At 39.7% G+C, this 13150-nt stretch overlaps 2 protein-coding genes across 4 annotated transcripts; both read left to right on the top strand.

The window, feature by feature from the left end:
• LOC109725869 (probable inorganic phosphate transporter 1-10) lies at positions 812 to 4528 on the top strand. Its single transcript, XM_020255266.1, has 3 exons — positions 812 to 1423; positions 1551 to 1862; positions 2777 to 4528. The coding sequence occupies exons 1-3, from the start codon at positions 1020 to 1022 to the stop codon at positions 3867 to 3869; spliced, it is 1809 nt and encodes a 602-aa protein (XP_020110855.1). The 5' UTR covers positions 812 to 1019; the 3' UTR covers positions 3870 to 4528.
• Positions 4659 to 9177, top strand: LOC109725871 (uncharacterized protein At2g17340-like). Of its 3 annotated transcripts, XM_020255268.1 has the most exons (13): positions 4659 to 4983; positions 5577 to 5642; positions 6038 to 6104; positions 6215 to 6283; positions 6403 to 6543; positions 6732 to 6860; positions 7352 to 7438; positions 8117 to 8191; positions 8276 to 8353; positions 8497 to 8574; positions 8708 to 8770; positions 8879 to 8947; positions 9056 to 9174. In XM_020255268.1, exons 1-13 carry the CDS (start codon positions 4814 to 4816, stop codon positions 9065 to 9067), a joined length of 1104 nt encoding a protein of 367 aa, XP_020110857.1. In that variant the 5' UTR covers positions 4659 to 4813; the 3' UTR covers positions 9068 to 9174. The 3 variants fall into 3 exon arrangements, with proteins under 3 accessions (XP_020110857.1, XP_020110856.1, XP_020110858.1); XM_020255267.1 differs by having other exon boundaries at positions 4661 to 4983; positions 8879 to 9174; XM_020255269.1 differs by having other exon boundaries at positions 4908 to 4983; positions 6226 to 6283; positions 8879 to 9177.

The raw sequence follows: 13150 nt of genomic DNA, 5'->3' as shown, positions 1-13150 counted from the left end.
CTGCCTGATCTGGAGCAATTCGGGACCAATCGATCCCTTTATTATATATATGTTAGTGTTTGCCTCGTTCAAGTGGGGCTGTTTCTTGGCAACTGCCACCGCGCGGTGACTGCACCTCGACTGGTACAGCAATCGCGGCTATTGTTCCTCAAAACGCGCCTTGAGGTTCAGCAGCAACGGTTAATTTATATTTTTGGACTTATTTCTAACTAAATTTATTTTTACAAAAAAAAAATAAAACGAATAATATACTATCTTTCTTTTTTTTAAAAAAATAATATCTTTTATTCGGTGAGATGTTGCGCTCTGCCCCTTCACCTTTACTCCTCATCGAGATAAGATCTAGTTCACACTTTATAGATGATGACGCGGTGGACTTGGTCAACCCGAAGAGACTCTCTCCGTCCGGAGGGACGCACGACGACAGCCAATTCATCGCTGCAGACCAAATAAGCAGCTTTTACAATCGTCTCCACGCGGGACTTTGACTCCTCTTCCTATTGGTCGAACCCCTCGACTAATCACTCGGGTCCCACCCAAGCAAAACTATGTATTCAAATTCATTCCCCTGCTCCACATGCCCTCGTGGCTCGTACTTAACAATTTAATACATCTCTTTTCTTCAAAGTTGCGCTTTGCAAAAACACATGTACACACACAAAGAAAAAAATATGTATATTGCTTGTGTTAACGCGTACTTAACTAAACTCTAATTTTAAATATTAACTCAACTATATATATATATATATATATATAGTACAAAGTATTCTATGCTATCGATAGTATTATAATGAAACTCTCTTCTCCTCTCTCTTCCTCTCTCTCTCTCTATATATATATATACATCTCTTTTCCGCCCATATAATACCTTCGATTTAATATTTTTCTCTCATCAATTGAATTAATAATAAGTACATATTAATCGAGCTATATATATTCTGAGAGGGAAATATATAACTATGTACAGGGAGAATTAATAAGGTAGCTAGCTAGGTAGAGATTATATATATGCAATACACATGGCATTGAAGGTGCTGACGGCGTTGGATCATGCTCGGACGCAGTACTACCACTTCAAGGCGATCGTGATCGCCGGGATGGGACTCTTCACCGACTCGTACGACTTCTTTTGCGTCTCCCCCGTGATGACGCTCATCGGCCGCATCTACTACAGCCACGACGATGACGATGACGATGACGATGACCCCGGCGTCATCCCGCCCACAATTGTCTCCACCGCCGTCGCCATCGCTCTCCTAGGCGCCGTCGTCGGCCAACTCGTGTTCGGCGCGCTTGGCGACCGCGTGGGCCGGCGCCGCGTCTATGGCATCTGCCTCGTCCTCATGGTCGCCAGCTCCTTCGCCTGCGGCTTCTCCATCTGCCGCACGCGCAAATGCGTCCTCACCAGCCTCTGCTTCTTCAGGTGCGTTTACGTAAGTGGTATGTACAAACGGACCGATCGAGCATCATAGAATTCAGGAATTAAATGAGAGAAAATTAAATAAGAGCGTAACGTCACATAGTACTTGAATGAGTTATTGGTCAAACAGGTTTATGCTGGGGGTGGGGATCGGAGGCGACTATCCGCTGTCGGCGACGATCATGTCGGAGTTCGCGAACAAGCGGACGCGGGGGTCGTTCATAGCGGCGGTGTTCTCGATGCAGGGGTTCGGGATCCTGGCGAGCTCGGGAGTGACGATGGCGGTGACGGCGGCGTTCGACCGGGCGACGAAGAGTGGCGACATCAGCCCGACTCACACGCCGGCGGGGGCGGACCTCGCGTGGCGGATCATCCTCATGATCGGCGCCGTCCCGGCTGCGCTCACCTTCTACTGGAGAATGGCCATGCCGGAAACCGCCAGGTACGTATAGAGTATGAACCCAGTGTTAATTCATTCGGTTGATTTTTATAGTGATCAATAGAAATGAACACAGCATTAATTATTCGTGGTAAACTATTTGTTTCAATTATTATAATTACATGTAATTAATTAGGACAGTTCTGATTTTTTTTTTTTTTTACTTAAAAAAAAAAATAGCATTCTATCTGTTTTATTATTTAAATAAATATATAAATTTAGCGCAGATGTGAAGCAACGTGGCTTCTAAAAGGGGAAAGGAAAAATAAAATAAAATCGAGCCTACTGCCTACAATTGGCTAGCCATCCTTCGCTTAACCAACAGCCATTGCCGTACCCTAATATTTTTTTTTCCATGCGCTTTCAAAGATATCAGAAAAGCTATAGTACATAAGAATGCCTCTCCACACCATATGTCTGACCACAAATCTATTCCCTTAATATAAGTCCCCCACTCTGGATATCACCCCACACTTGAAAATTGCTCTAACCTCGAGAACATTACGACTTCCGTCTAACTTAATATAAGTCTCTAATCAATCTGATGCATTAAAGATCAGGCATTAATTTATTGTGGCCATGTCATCCCTAACTCCTAGGCCTCCCTCCTTTTTATTCCTACACATGCTTTTTTATTTTTTTTACCATGCAAGTTCCTCCAGTAGAATTAGTTGTTCCTTTCCAAAAGAATGATCTCGGAATGGAAATAACCCATTTCAGTGGTTTGAAGATAGAGAAATAGTATAAAAACTAGCACAAGCCTTCTCCTAGAAGTTTAGCCCACCACCCTTCGGCTTTGGGCTCAATTTTTTCAATAATCATCGTCCAGTCATCTTTCTTTAGGACTCTATTGGCAAGTGGCAATCCCAGTACAATTGGTGGCGCGCATATATGATGATATATATATATATATGCAGGTTCACGGCCCTGGTGGAGCACGACGTGATCAAGGCCACCACCGACATGGGCCGTGTTTCGGATTACGACTTCGACCTGCAAACTATGCTGGAGGATACAGAATCCCTGCAGCAGCAGCGCGGCGCACCGACGGCTGCCTCGCCTTCCCCCGCCTCCTACGGCCTCTTCTCCCGCGAGTTCCTGCGTCGCCACGGCCGCAACCTCTTCGCCTGCGCCGCCGCCTGGCTCATCGTCGACATCCCCTACTACAGCAGCACCCTCTTCCAGTCTCGGATCTACAAGCCCTGGTTCCCCGACCCCCAGCAGGTCAACGCCTACCAGGAGGCCTACAACCTCGCCAAGTGCCAGGCCATCATCGCCGTCGCATCTGCCATCCCGGGCTACTTCGCCAGCGTCTACTTCATCGACCGCATCGGCCGCCGCTGCATCCAGATGCTCGGCTTTGCCTTCATGGCCCTCTTCCTCTTCGCCCTTGCGGGGACCTACAACGCCTACTGGCATGGCCACGCCAGCGCCTGGTTCATCACCCTCTACGCCCTCACCTTCTTCTTCTCCAACTTCGGCCCCAACACCACCACCTTCATTATCCCCGCCGAGCTCTTCCCCGCGCGGTTCCGCTCCACGTGCCACGGCATCTCCGGGGCTTCCGGGAAGGTCGGGGCCATTATCGGGGCCGTCGGGTTCCTGTGGGCGTCGCAGGACAGGAAGAGGGCTGACGTACGGAGAGGGTACGAGCCGGGCATCGGGATAAGGAACGCGCTAATCGTACTCGGGGCCATCTGCGTGGTCGGCCTGGCACACACGTACGTGTTCACGCCGGAGACGAAGATGCGGTCGTTGGAGGAGAACGAGAAGGAGAAGGATAACGAGGGGGCAGGAGGGCCCGGGAGCGGTCCACAGCAGACGAGGGATGGCGACGGGGAGGATGATCATGAGGAGGAGTTGGTCGTGGCTGTGAAAGAAGCAGAGCTGCTGCCCAAGATGACGAGTGCTGCTAGTCCCTCCTCGGATAGGAGCCACCAGAGTAGCTCGCCTCTGCATGCGAATTATCGTGGTGAACAATACGGGACCGCCTCTTCTCCTGCTTCTTAATTACGTGACTTGGTTTTTTTTTTTTTTTTTAATTACTGGGTCGATAGATAGATAGATAGATAGATAGATAGATAGATAAATAGGTATGCAGGTTGAGAAAAATAAAGGCTCGCGTAATTTTGAGTTACAACGGATGGTATGTAATTAAGGACAAATAAGCCTTGAGGAATAGGCGGAGCACATGCATAAGAGTGTTCTTTCGAACGGTAGCAACAAGTCGATAAAACAAATTAAGAAGAGTGCGCCGCAGGAGTGTCCAGCCCAGCCCAGCCCAGCCCAGTTTTGGCCCTGTCCTAATTAAGCCCATCATTAATTCTGTATGTTTCCAAGATTAATTTGCGGGCTCCATGGCAACTGACAACCTACTACGCTGGAGCATTTTTTAACGTTTTCTAACCAAAAGTAATACATATTAACACGGCCATATCGGTTTCATCGAATATAATTCTCAAAAAAGTGACACGAGTGATAAAATATGAAGGGCTTTAATCGTTTCGTGCGCTCATAAGCGTCCAAATAGACCATACTGATTAGTAGAGATCTCAACTGCGCCAGTAAATACAAAATTAGAACATCAAATCATCTCCCTTTATTTAAAAAAAAGAAAGAAAGAAAAAAAAAAAAAAACGGATTGTTTGTTGGGCCCGTATCTCTTCATGGATTGTTTGCTTCGTCCGTTCGGCCCAAATTAAGTATTTTGGGCCAAGTTCGTGTGAGGGCCCTCTCCATTGCTCTCCATCTCCTCCAGTCCTCCATTTCTCCTTTTCAGCGGTTCCGTATACCCATCCCCCACCACGTCGCCCCTTCGTACACCCCCGTCGATCGCAGCAAATCGCGTCTCCGTGTCCACCGCGCGAAGTGAAAGCGGAAACCCTAACCCTAGCGCCAGCCCTAGCCATAAAATAAGCTCCGAGAGGGAGAGCGATCGAAGAGGGGAACATACGATGGAGAGCTCGTCTCCTTCGGTGCCGTTTCCGCTGCTGCAGACGCCGATCGAGTCCACGTACAGGGCGTGCACCATCCCCTACAGGTTCCCCTCCGACAACCCCCGCAAGGCCACCCCCGTCGAGATCCAGTGGATCGATCTCTTCCTCAACTCCGTCCCCTCTTTTAGGTAACAATTCCTGCTTTTTCTTTTTTCTTTTTTCGGGTCGAGATTTATAGCTGTCGATTGAAGGTTCTTTAGATCAGTTACCTTTGATCCATGTGCAGCAATCTCTTTTATCTGCTCACTGAATCCAATCTCGGCTTCTCGAGAGCTTGTGTCTTTGTTAGAACGCTGGAAATCCCACTGTGTAACACCATGATCCTATCCTTCTGTACTAGGAGCTACAATTGGCATTGAGCTTGATCTATCTATCTTTCTTTCTTTTTGGATCGCACCTATTCCTAATCCTTGTTAGGTAAAGCTATTATTTTTCTCCTAGTTAATCGAGATATCTGACATTTCCGATCAAAAGCTGGCTTATTGGTGTGTGTGTAATATATATATGTATCGAATTGTTTTTGAATGTCCTCATGTTTTATCCATTCTGGTAATTCAGCCTCTCTAGCTATTTATAAAGGGCATTCTATTCTTTGGGAAGAGAGAGCTTATTTGTAGTTGAACTTATTGTTTTGTAATTTGAATCTCTTCTCGGTCCTTATTATCTAATTTCTTTGTGTGAAGATACATGTCACATCTAGTAACTTGCTTTTCCTTTTCAGGCAACGAGCAGAGAGTGACACCTCAGTAGCTGATGCTCCTATCAAAGCAGAAAAGTTTGCTCAAAGGTATGACTTTTCTATTGGATGGAAGTTTTGGATGATTTTTGTCAAGCTAAGTTGGGATTGATTGTTGAGAAAATATGTATTAGTAATAAAAATGTCTTGCGGGGGATGCGAATCTAAAAGAAAGAGTTTTTTTCTTTTTTTTTCTTAATCACTTTCTATCATCATTATAGTATTATACTAAGTGAGTGTTTCAGTGAAATTTCAAAGATATAACATTGTATGTTTTCTTACTTACTTTCTGTGAAATGAGTATTTCTCTGCATTTATTAACATGATTTTCTCGGCCATCTTCAGTTTTTTGCAGAGAAACAGTGGTCTGCTAACAATTTTGAAGTTTTCCTAAGCATTAAACATATCTAAACATGTCTCATGTAGCTTTATCTTCTGTTGTGAAGGTACACAGCAATCCTTGAAGAATTAAAGAAAAATCCTGAGAGTCATGGCGGGCCACCGGATTGCATTGTAAGTTGTTATCTGTCTTAAATATTCTCCCTAAATTTTGTCTAAAGTTGAATATCTTTAGGTGGCAAAAATAAGATTTCCTTGGCCTAATGCATCAAAGGGTTTTTAAGCTTCTTTGTAGGCTTCGAGAGCTAGTTCTTAGAGAATTGGGGTTTGTCGATATATTCAAGAAGGTCAAGGTAAAAGATCTTGCTGTTATTCTTCGTTCTTCCAGAAAGCTCCAATGTTTCTCTCCCCTTTTCTTCTACCTGCATCATACTTTTCTTGCTCTTAATCACTTAATATACTTCCTTAACAGGACGAGGAAAATGCTAAAGCTATATCTCTATTTGAGGATGTTGTTCGGCTTAATGATGCTATTGAAGACGAAGGAAAACGAGTGGAGAACTTGATTAGGGGTATATTGGCAGGGAACATTTTTGATTTAGGATCTGCACAGGTATGTTGCTATTCAATTAGGAAAAAAATGCATTAGTTACTAGTTTTTATTTTCTTATGGTTCTCCAATATTTTCAAATGTTTGAAATGCTTCTCTTTAATAAATGTAAAATTGTAAAAGTATAGTCATGCAGATTGTCTGTTTACAGAATTGGCTTGTAGTGAGTATCTATCTTTTTGTTCTTGAAGCTTGCAGAAGTTTTTGCAAGGGATGGCATGTCTTTCCTGGCAAGTTGTCAGAATCTCGTATCTCGACCTTGGGTTATTGATGATTTGGATGCATTTAAAATGAGCTGGACCAAAAAGTCTTGGAAAAAGGTACATTCTTGTTTGATGATGATTCGTACAAGATAGGAAACAAAATTTGGAAGGTTTTTTATTTAATTGTAGAATAATACTACCCTCCGATAATCATTTTATTTTAATACATTTGGATGTTATTGAACCCCCGTAGTTCTGCACAGTTTCTTCTTTCTGTTTTAATTTTATTGATGCATAGGATTAAAAACGTTGCTAGCAGGTAATTTTGGATATGCCTTTGTGTTGCTATTTGTTGGTGGAATTAAATCTCAATTATCCTAACATAATTTTTGTATTCTCCTTTTTTTAAAATAGAAAGTAAAATGCTTTTTTCTGCCTTTTTCCTTAATATTTACATATGTATATTTTCTAGAAATGTAGCTTTTTAGCTGACTATGAAAATCCTAATTTTCATAATGTATACTTCTAGAAGCCTTCGCTAGTTGGTATTATTATAATATGGTAGATCTTTAGGGATTTGGCATGACTTAATTTTTTGCATATTACAGGCAGTCATTTTTGTTGACAACTCTGGTGCTGATTTAGTATTGGGTATATTGCCCTTTGCAAGAGAGTTACTCCGGCATGGGACAAAGGTTTGTCTCATTACATCATTCATTTACTTGTCCATTTTGGGAGAGAGCTAATGAGTTATTTTTCGCTATTTATTTTGGACACAGTTTTTCTCAGAATATCTTGAGAAAACCTTAATTGCCCGTGCTGTACTTTCATTAGTTCTAATTATGCCAGTTCTTTGTTTATGTATGCAACTCCGGCAATATTTAGTAATACTTAGCCAGCTTTCCAACAATAAGTTCCCTAAATAATTAGGTATTCTGGTAGCCTTTTTCTAGGATATTTGTCCTCCTTAACTTTGTTTGCTCCTTGCTTTATTGCAGTTTTACTTTTTTGCTTCTGAGTATGTGATTGTGGGACCATTTTTGTTGTTCCTTCTTAGTCCTCTCTATTTAGAGGTATACTTATCATCGGTGCCACATGCTACAAATCCTCTCTCAACTTTTGCCTTTTATTATAAGGCTTTATCTTTTTTGTAAGATAAGTCTTATTGCAACCTTATTATAGCCTCCAACATTTCGACAAAATACTTATCTTTCAGGTTTTTGCGTTACCTGCTTTCACATTTTTCTTTTTCTTGTTTTTTATTGTTTTGGGAAACAATTTCAAGATCACTTTCTCATTCCTTGCGTTTTAAGCATTCCTTGCGTTTTAAGCATGCCTGCGAAGGACAATTTATTATTGTTGGTCTTTTGCAGGTGATTCTGGCTGCCAATGACCTGCCTTCTATTAATGATGTTACTTACCCTGAACTGATCGAGATTATCGCAAAGGTAACAGCGAGATTCCTTATTGACTTTTCAGTCTCAATATTTGCAAGTATTTCTGATTCTGAAGTTTCTGGTGCCTAATATCAGCTGAAGGATGAGAATGGGCAGTTAGCAGGTGTTGATGCTTCTGGCCTTCTTGTTGTTAATTCCGGTAACGACCTCCCGGTAAGGAAAAAAAAAAAAATTAAAAATCTCTCCTTCCCTCCCAACATCCCGACGACAATCTTTTTTTCTTTATCGGTGTAATACCGTCTACATATTAGTGTCGTATCACTCTCTTATCGTTCGAATCTGTATTCTCTTTCCAGGTTATTGATCTAACAGCTGTGTCACCAGAACTTGCATTCATGGCAAGTGATGCAGACTTAGTCATACTGGAAGGAATGGTAAGATATGTTGTTTGTTAATTATCAAATTTGAATCATTTGATTGACCTAAACCTAAGCTATTTCACTAATGTTAATATATGCTTGTGCTACTTGATGTTTGAATTCTTATTTTTGCTGTTTACATGTACAGGGTAGAGCAATAGAGACTAATCTTTACGCGCAATTCAAATGTGACTCCATCAAGATTGGAATGGTATTATTTCGTTGATGAGTGAATTCCTTTCTTGGCTGGAAAACTAAGATGAAATGAATCTAATTAGAGTTTGAACCTTTTTTTCCTTTTTCCTAAATCATTTTATAGGTTAAGCACCCGGAAGTTGCTCAGTTCTTGGGAGGGAGGCTTTATGATTGTGTATTCAAGTACAACGAGGTCCTAAACTACTGAGATTTACGTTGGCAAACTTAAAAATTGCCTCTTTTCTGTAGTTCGTCTTGTAAGAAACTACCACTTATTTATACCTTAAATTTTTTATTACAGAAAGAAAACTGATGTCTACACCTTCTGGTAGGGACAGAGGAGTGGGTGTACCATTTTGCACTGTAACGTTTGGATCTTTTTGCTAATAAAGTTAAGAACATGTGCTTAAATTTTGCTGAGTTTACAGAGTTAAGATGTGACCTCTGATATGCTTCAAGTGTTGGTATATATCTTCATTCAGCATGTAGTTTGATTTTTCTTTTTTTCTTCATAAATGTGGTGTATTGTATATGTTTATTTATTTTTCTTCTTTCTTTTTTTTCCCCTTCTCTCTTCAGGAATGGAATTGTTTTTGCACGACTTATATCTCCAGTATGGAAGTGTATATTGTAGAAACTGGGAGATGTTCTTCAACAAGAATATTATTATTCTATACTTGCAGAATTTTCCTTTACAACCAATGTGATTTTTCCCACTCAATTTTTTTGAATTAAGATATATAGGATAGGATTAGAACCTACTATTTGAGAGAAATTTTTATAGTCCTTACCGTACGAATGATCAATTCTGAAGCGAAACCTTACATCAAAAAAAATTCCATTAGTTACCAGCTATTATTAGTTAAAATTTGAGAATTAATGATACACTGCACACAAGGTTCTGAGAAATTTTCACTTAAAAGGGGAGACTTGTGCACAATTTAAATGGTTAATTAGGTTGCCTGTTGGATATGAATAATAAATAAATGGGCACAAAAGGGTGATTGTTTTCTTTTCTTTTTTTTGTTTTTTGAGAAATATAAATGGTGCAAGAATTCAATTCTACTACGTGCATGCCCCAAATTAACCTCCTACAGGGATTAAAATGAGTCCTAAAAAAAACGAGCTAGCTAGTGATGTGATAGTATGATACTCAACCAATTAAGTTTGAATCACTGCTTCAAGATTCGGGCGCAGAGGATAATATAATACGTAATTGGTCCCACAGTGCGTCGTCTCTCAAACTCAGACTCAGACTACTTTGCAGGAGCACCAAAATATATACATGCATACATTCAATTGAAGTTGTAGTAGGATTAATTTGTTCATTTTACTAGCCGTTATTGCAGGGGTTGCACGCGGAAGGAAAGAGGAGCTGTAACTATCTCATTCATTGTACTACCACATGGAGTGCGCAACTAGTGTTTTCAACTAATTATATATATATATATATATATATATATATATATATATATATATATATATATATATATATATATATATATATATGTTGTCGTTATCCTAATTTGTGAAACCTTTTAATTCCCCACCAACCCCGAAATTAATCCTAAGCTTGCATGTAGACTAGTATTTTTTTTGAAATGCGAAAATTTAGAAGAAAATAAATTAAGAAGGCGATTAATGCATACAACCTGCTCGATTTTGATTATATATATATATATATATACTATTCCCCTTGGAGGGAGGAGGCCTTATTGAATCTGTTGTTAGGGCGGGTTTAATTTCCATGCTCGATCGCTTGTCCTAGTAATTCCTCTCATTTGTAGCTTACCATAAAAGTGAAGAAGCACTTTCCTAGCTAGTAAAACAAAACTAGTTAGTTGGCTACTTGGCTATATATTATATGGCCTCTATTAATTTGCCCTCAATTGGACAATACAATTGATGTTCTTGCTACTGCTTCTCTGATGTTCTCGAATGCCTTGTTTCACTTCTATGACTGGCCAATTTCGAAAACCCTGATAGCTTCTCGCAAATCCTAGGATTTGACGTACGTACTAATGCCAACAATTAACACAACTTGGAGTCAATACCCTACAGAACTAAGTGCGATTCGAGACAACGATCGATAATACGACAAACGATGGCATGACAAATGTCAAATATGCAAACTGCGAACTGTCGTTAAGAAAGATCTCTTGCACTGATGTCAAAATTCAGACGCTAACCGCCTAGCTAGCTAGATTTCTTTATTTAACATAAATTATTTTCAACTAGGATGTTAAATCTTCAGTAATTACTTGCGATCCGGTCTGAAAATAGCGTAAAACCGAAAGACGACAACAACGGAATCATAAAACTCCAATGTGCTTCGTAAACACGCACGTGAGCACGCGAACAAAAAGAATAAACCTAGTTTATATTGTTGATTAGTAAAGCAATCTGTGAAATCCTGTTTAATTACTTTGATGAGAGGTGATAATTTTAAGGCTTTTGCATATATAAGATAATTATAAAACTAGATAATCGTATTTAGACCACCTGAGAAATTATAATTTCTAAATGGAGAAATTAATATATAGCTTCAAACATGAGAATTCAGAAAGTAGCATTATACAACTTATAATCAGATGACAATCAAAAGAACTAATAAAACAACACTTTCTTAATACATGCTCATGCATGAAAATTTCCTTTTATTTAGACCATACTATCAGATCATGAATCTATAATTTTTTATGTAAAGATTTTTCTTTTCAATTAGGAATCTTTTGTAAGTGTACGGAATTTCTCAAACCCAGATAAGCATAATTAATATATCACTTAGCATATATACATACATATATATATATATATATATATATATATATAACACATAAAAACATCTCTCAAATGGATCCATGGTAAGAAAAGGAGTTTTAAAAGAAACATCAAGAAAAGAAACTTCATGCAAATTAAATAACTAAGAAGAATAGAGAAATAAGGCACCTTTCATTCCGAAAAAAAAGAAACAAAAAAAAAAGAAGAGAACATATAGAGAAAGTCGATCGATAAGGTCCAGGTTCAAAACCTTTCATAGCTTCAAAGTAAGATTCAGGCTTACTGAGTTGGCCTCTTCTCCCCGCTCCACTCTGCTCATCACCATCCTCACGAACGGATCGGTTAGAGTCTTCTCGGACGAGTCATCGCTGTCACTCACCAGAATAGGCTTTGGCACTGCTTGTTCAACTCCAGGATTTGGTACCTTAATGAAGTCCACCACCTTTGGTTGCTGTCCTGTCCTTCTGTATGGCTCCCAAAATGCATAATTTGGTGCAAGAGGAACCATTGTTAATCCGCAGGACTCATTGGCGACTGTGAGAGTTAAGCGGCGAGTCTCCATGAAGGCCTCGTGCCGCCTCCTCATTTCACTGATCTCTCTTCGGTGGCTCGTCAGATGGCCACCGAGTGATTGTAGGGTTGCGAAGGATCTGCCACAAAAGGAGCAGTTATGTGACCTACCGCCATGCTGCGTAGGGGCATTAGGGCTTTGGTTGGTAGCATATCCTCCATTCATCATGGCGAGCGAAAGATATGGAGGGAGGAAGGAAAATAAAGAGTAGAAGAGAATGGTAGCTAGTGGGTCTTGAGAGGCCTATATAAGATCAGTAGTGATATTTATAAAAGACAAAAGAACTTCTACAACATTATGTCATCTTATAATTTGGGGTCCTATATATATATGCTTCTTCTTAATTTGGACAAAAAATTTTTGAAAAAATGGGGTAGGCTCTCAAACAGATTATTTTGGAAAGGTACAAAAGGTTTAATTTAGAGCTATTTAAGATTTCTTCTTACTACATGAGTTCCTTGTGGAGAGAAGGATATCCATGAGCTGTACTATTTCATGGCAAACCAATAAGAAGAGGGTTTCCTCCATTGTCTTACCTGGAGAGTTAGTGTAGTTATATATATTGTGTTTAATTTTCTACATTATATATTTGTTTTATGAAATATTCTACGCTTCAAAAGCCCTTTATTCTACTCTCAAATGCTTAGATTTGTATGCTAACGTTTCAAAGAGGGGGGAGAAATAGACAAGTTTTGAAATAAGAAGATAATTATAACTCCCTAATAATATTAGTCATCTGGCTTCATTTATTCTCACTGTATAGTTAGGGTTTTGTACATGGTCTTCTTTTTTCTTTTTTTTTTTCTTTTTTTTTTTGAGAAAATTGTACATGGTCTTAATGCGTGCCCCATAACGTTTGTAATTTACAGCTTGCTATAAAAGTACTCTATCTCTACTCCTTCAAATGTTCAAATTTTAATTGCTGTTGGTTCATTATTTACTTAGGTGATTAGAGAATAATGAATTGCATAATGAATTGAATAACCTCTAATTGGCGTAGAAACTTCTACTCAATAAACTCTCTCTCTCTCTCTCTCTCTCTCT

This window comes from Ananas comosus, linkage group 20 (assembly GCF_001540865.1).
Source record: "Ananas comosus cultivar F153 linkage group 20, ASM154086v1, whole genome shotgun sequence".
Taxonomy (NCBI): Eukaryota; Viridiplantae; Streptophyta; class Magnoliopsida; order Poales; family Bromeliaceae; genus Ananas; species Ananas comosus.
The sequence above is the reverse complement of the archived record's forward strand: the minus strand, read 5'-3'. Positions and strand labels throughout refer to the sequence as shown.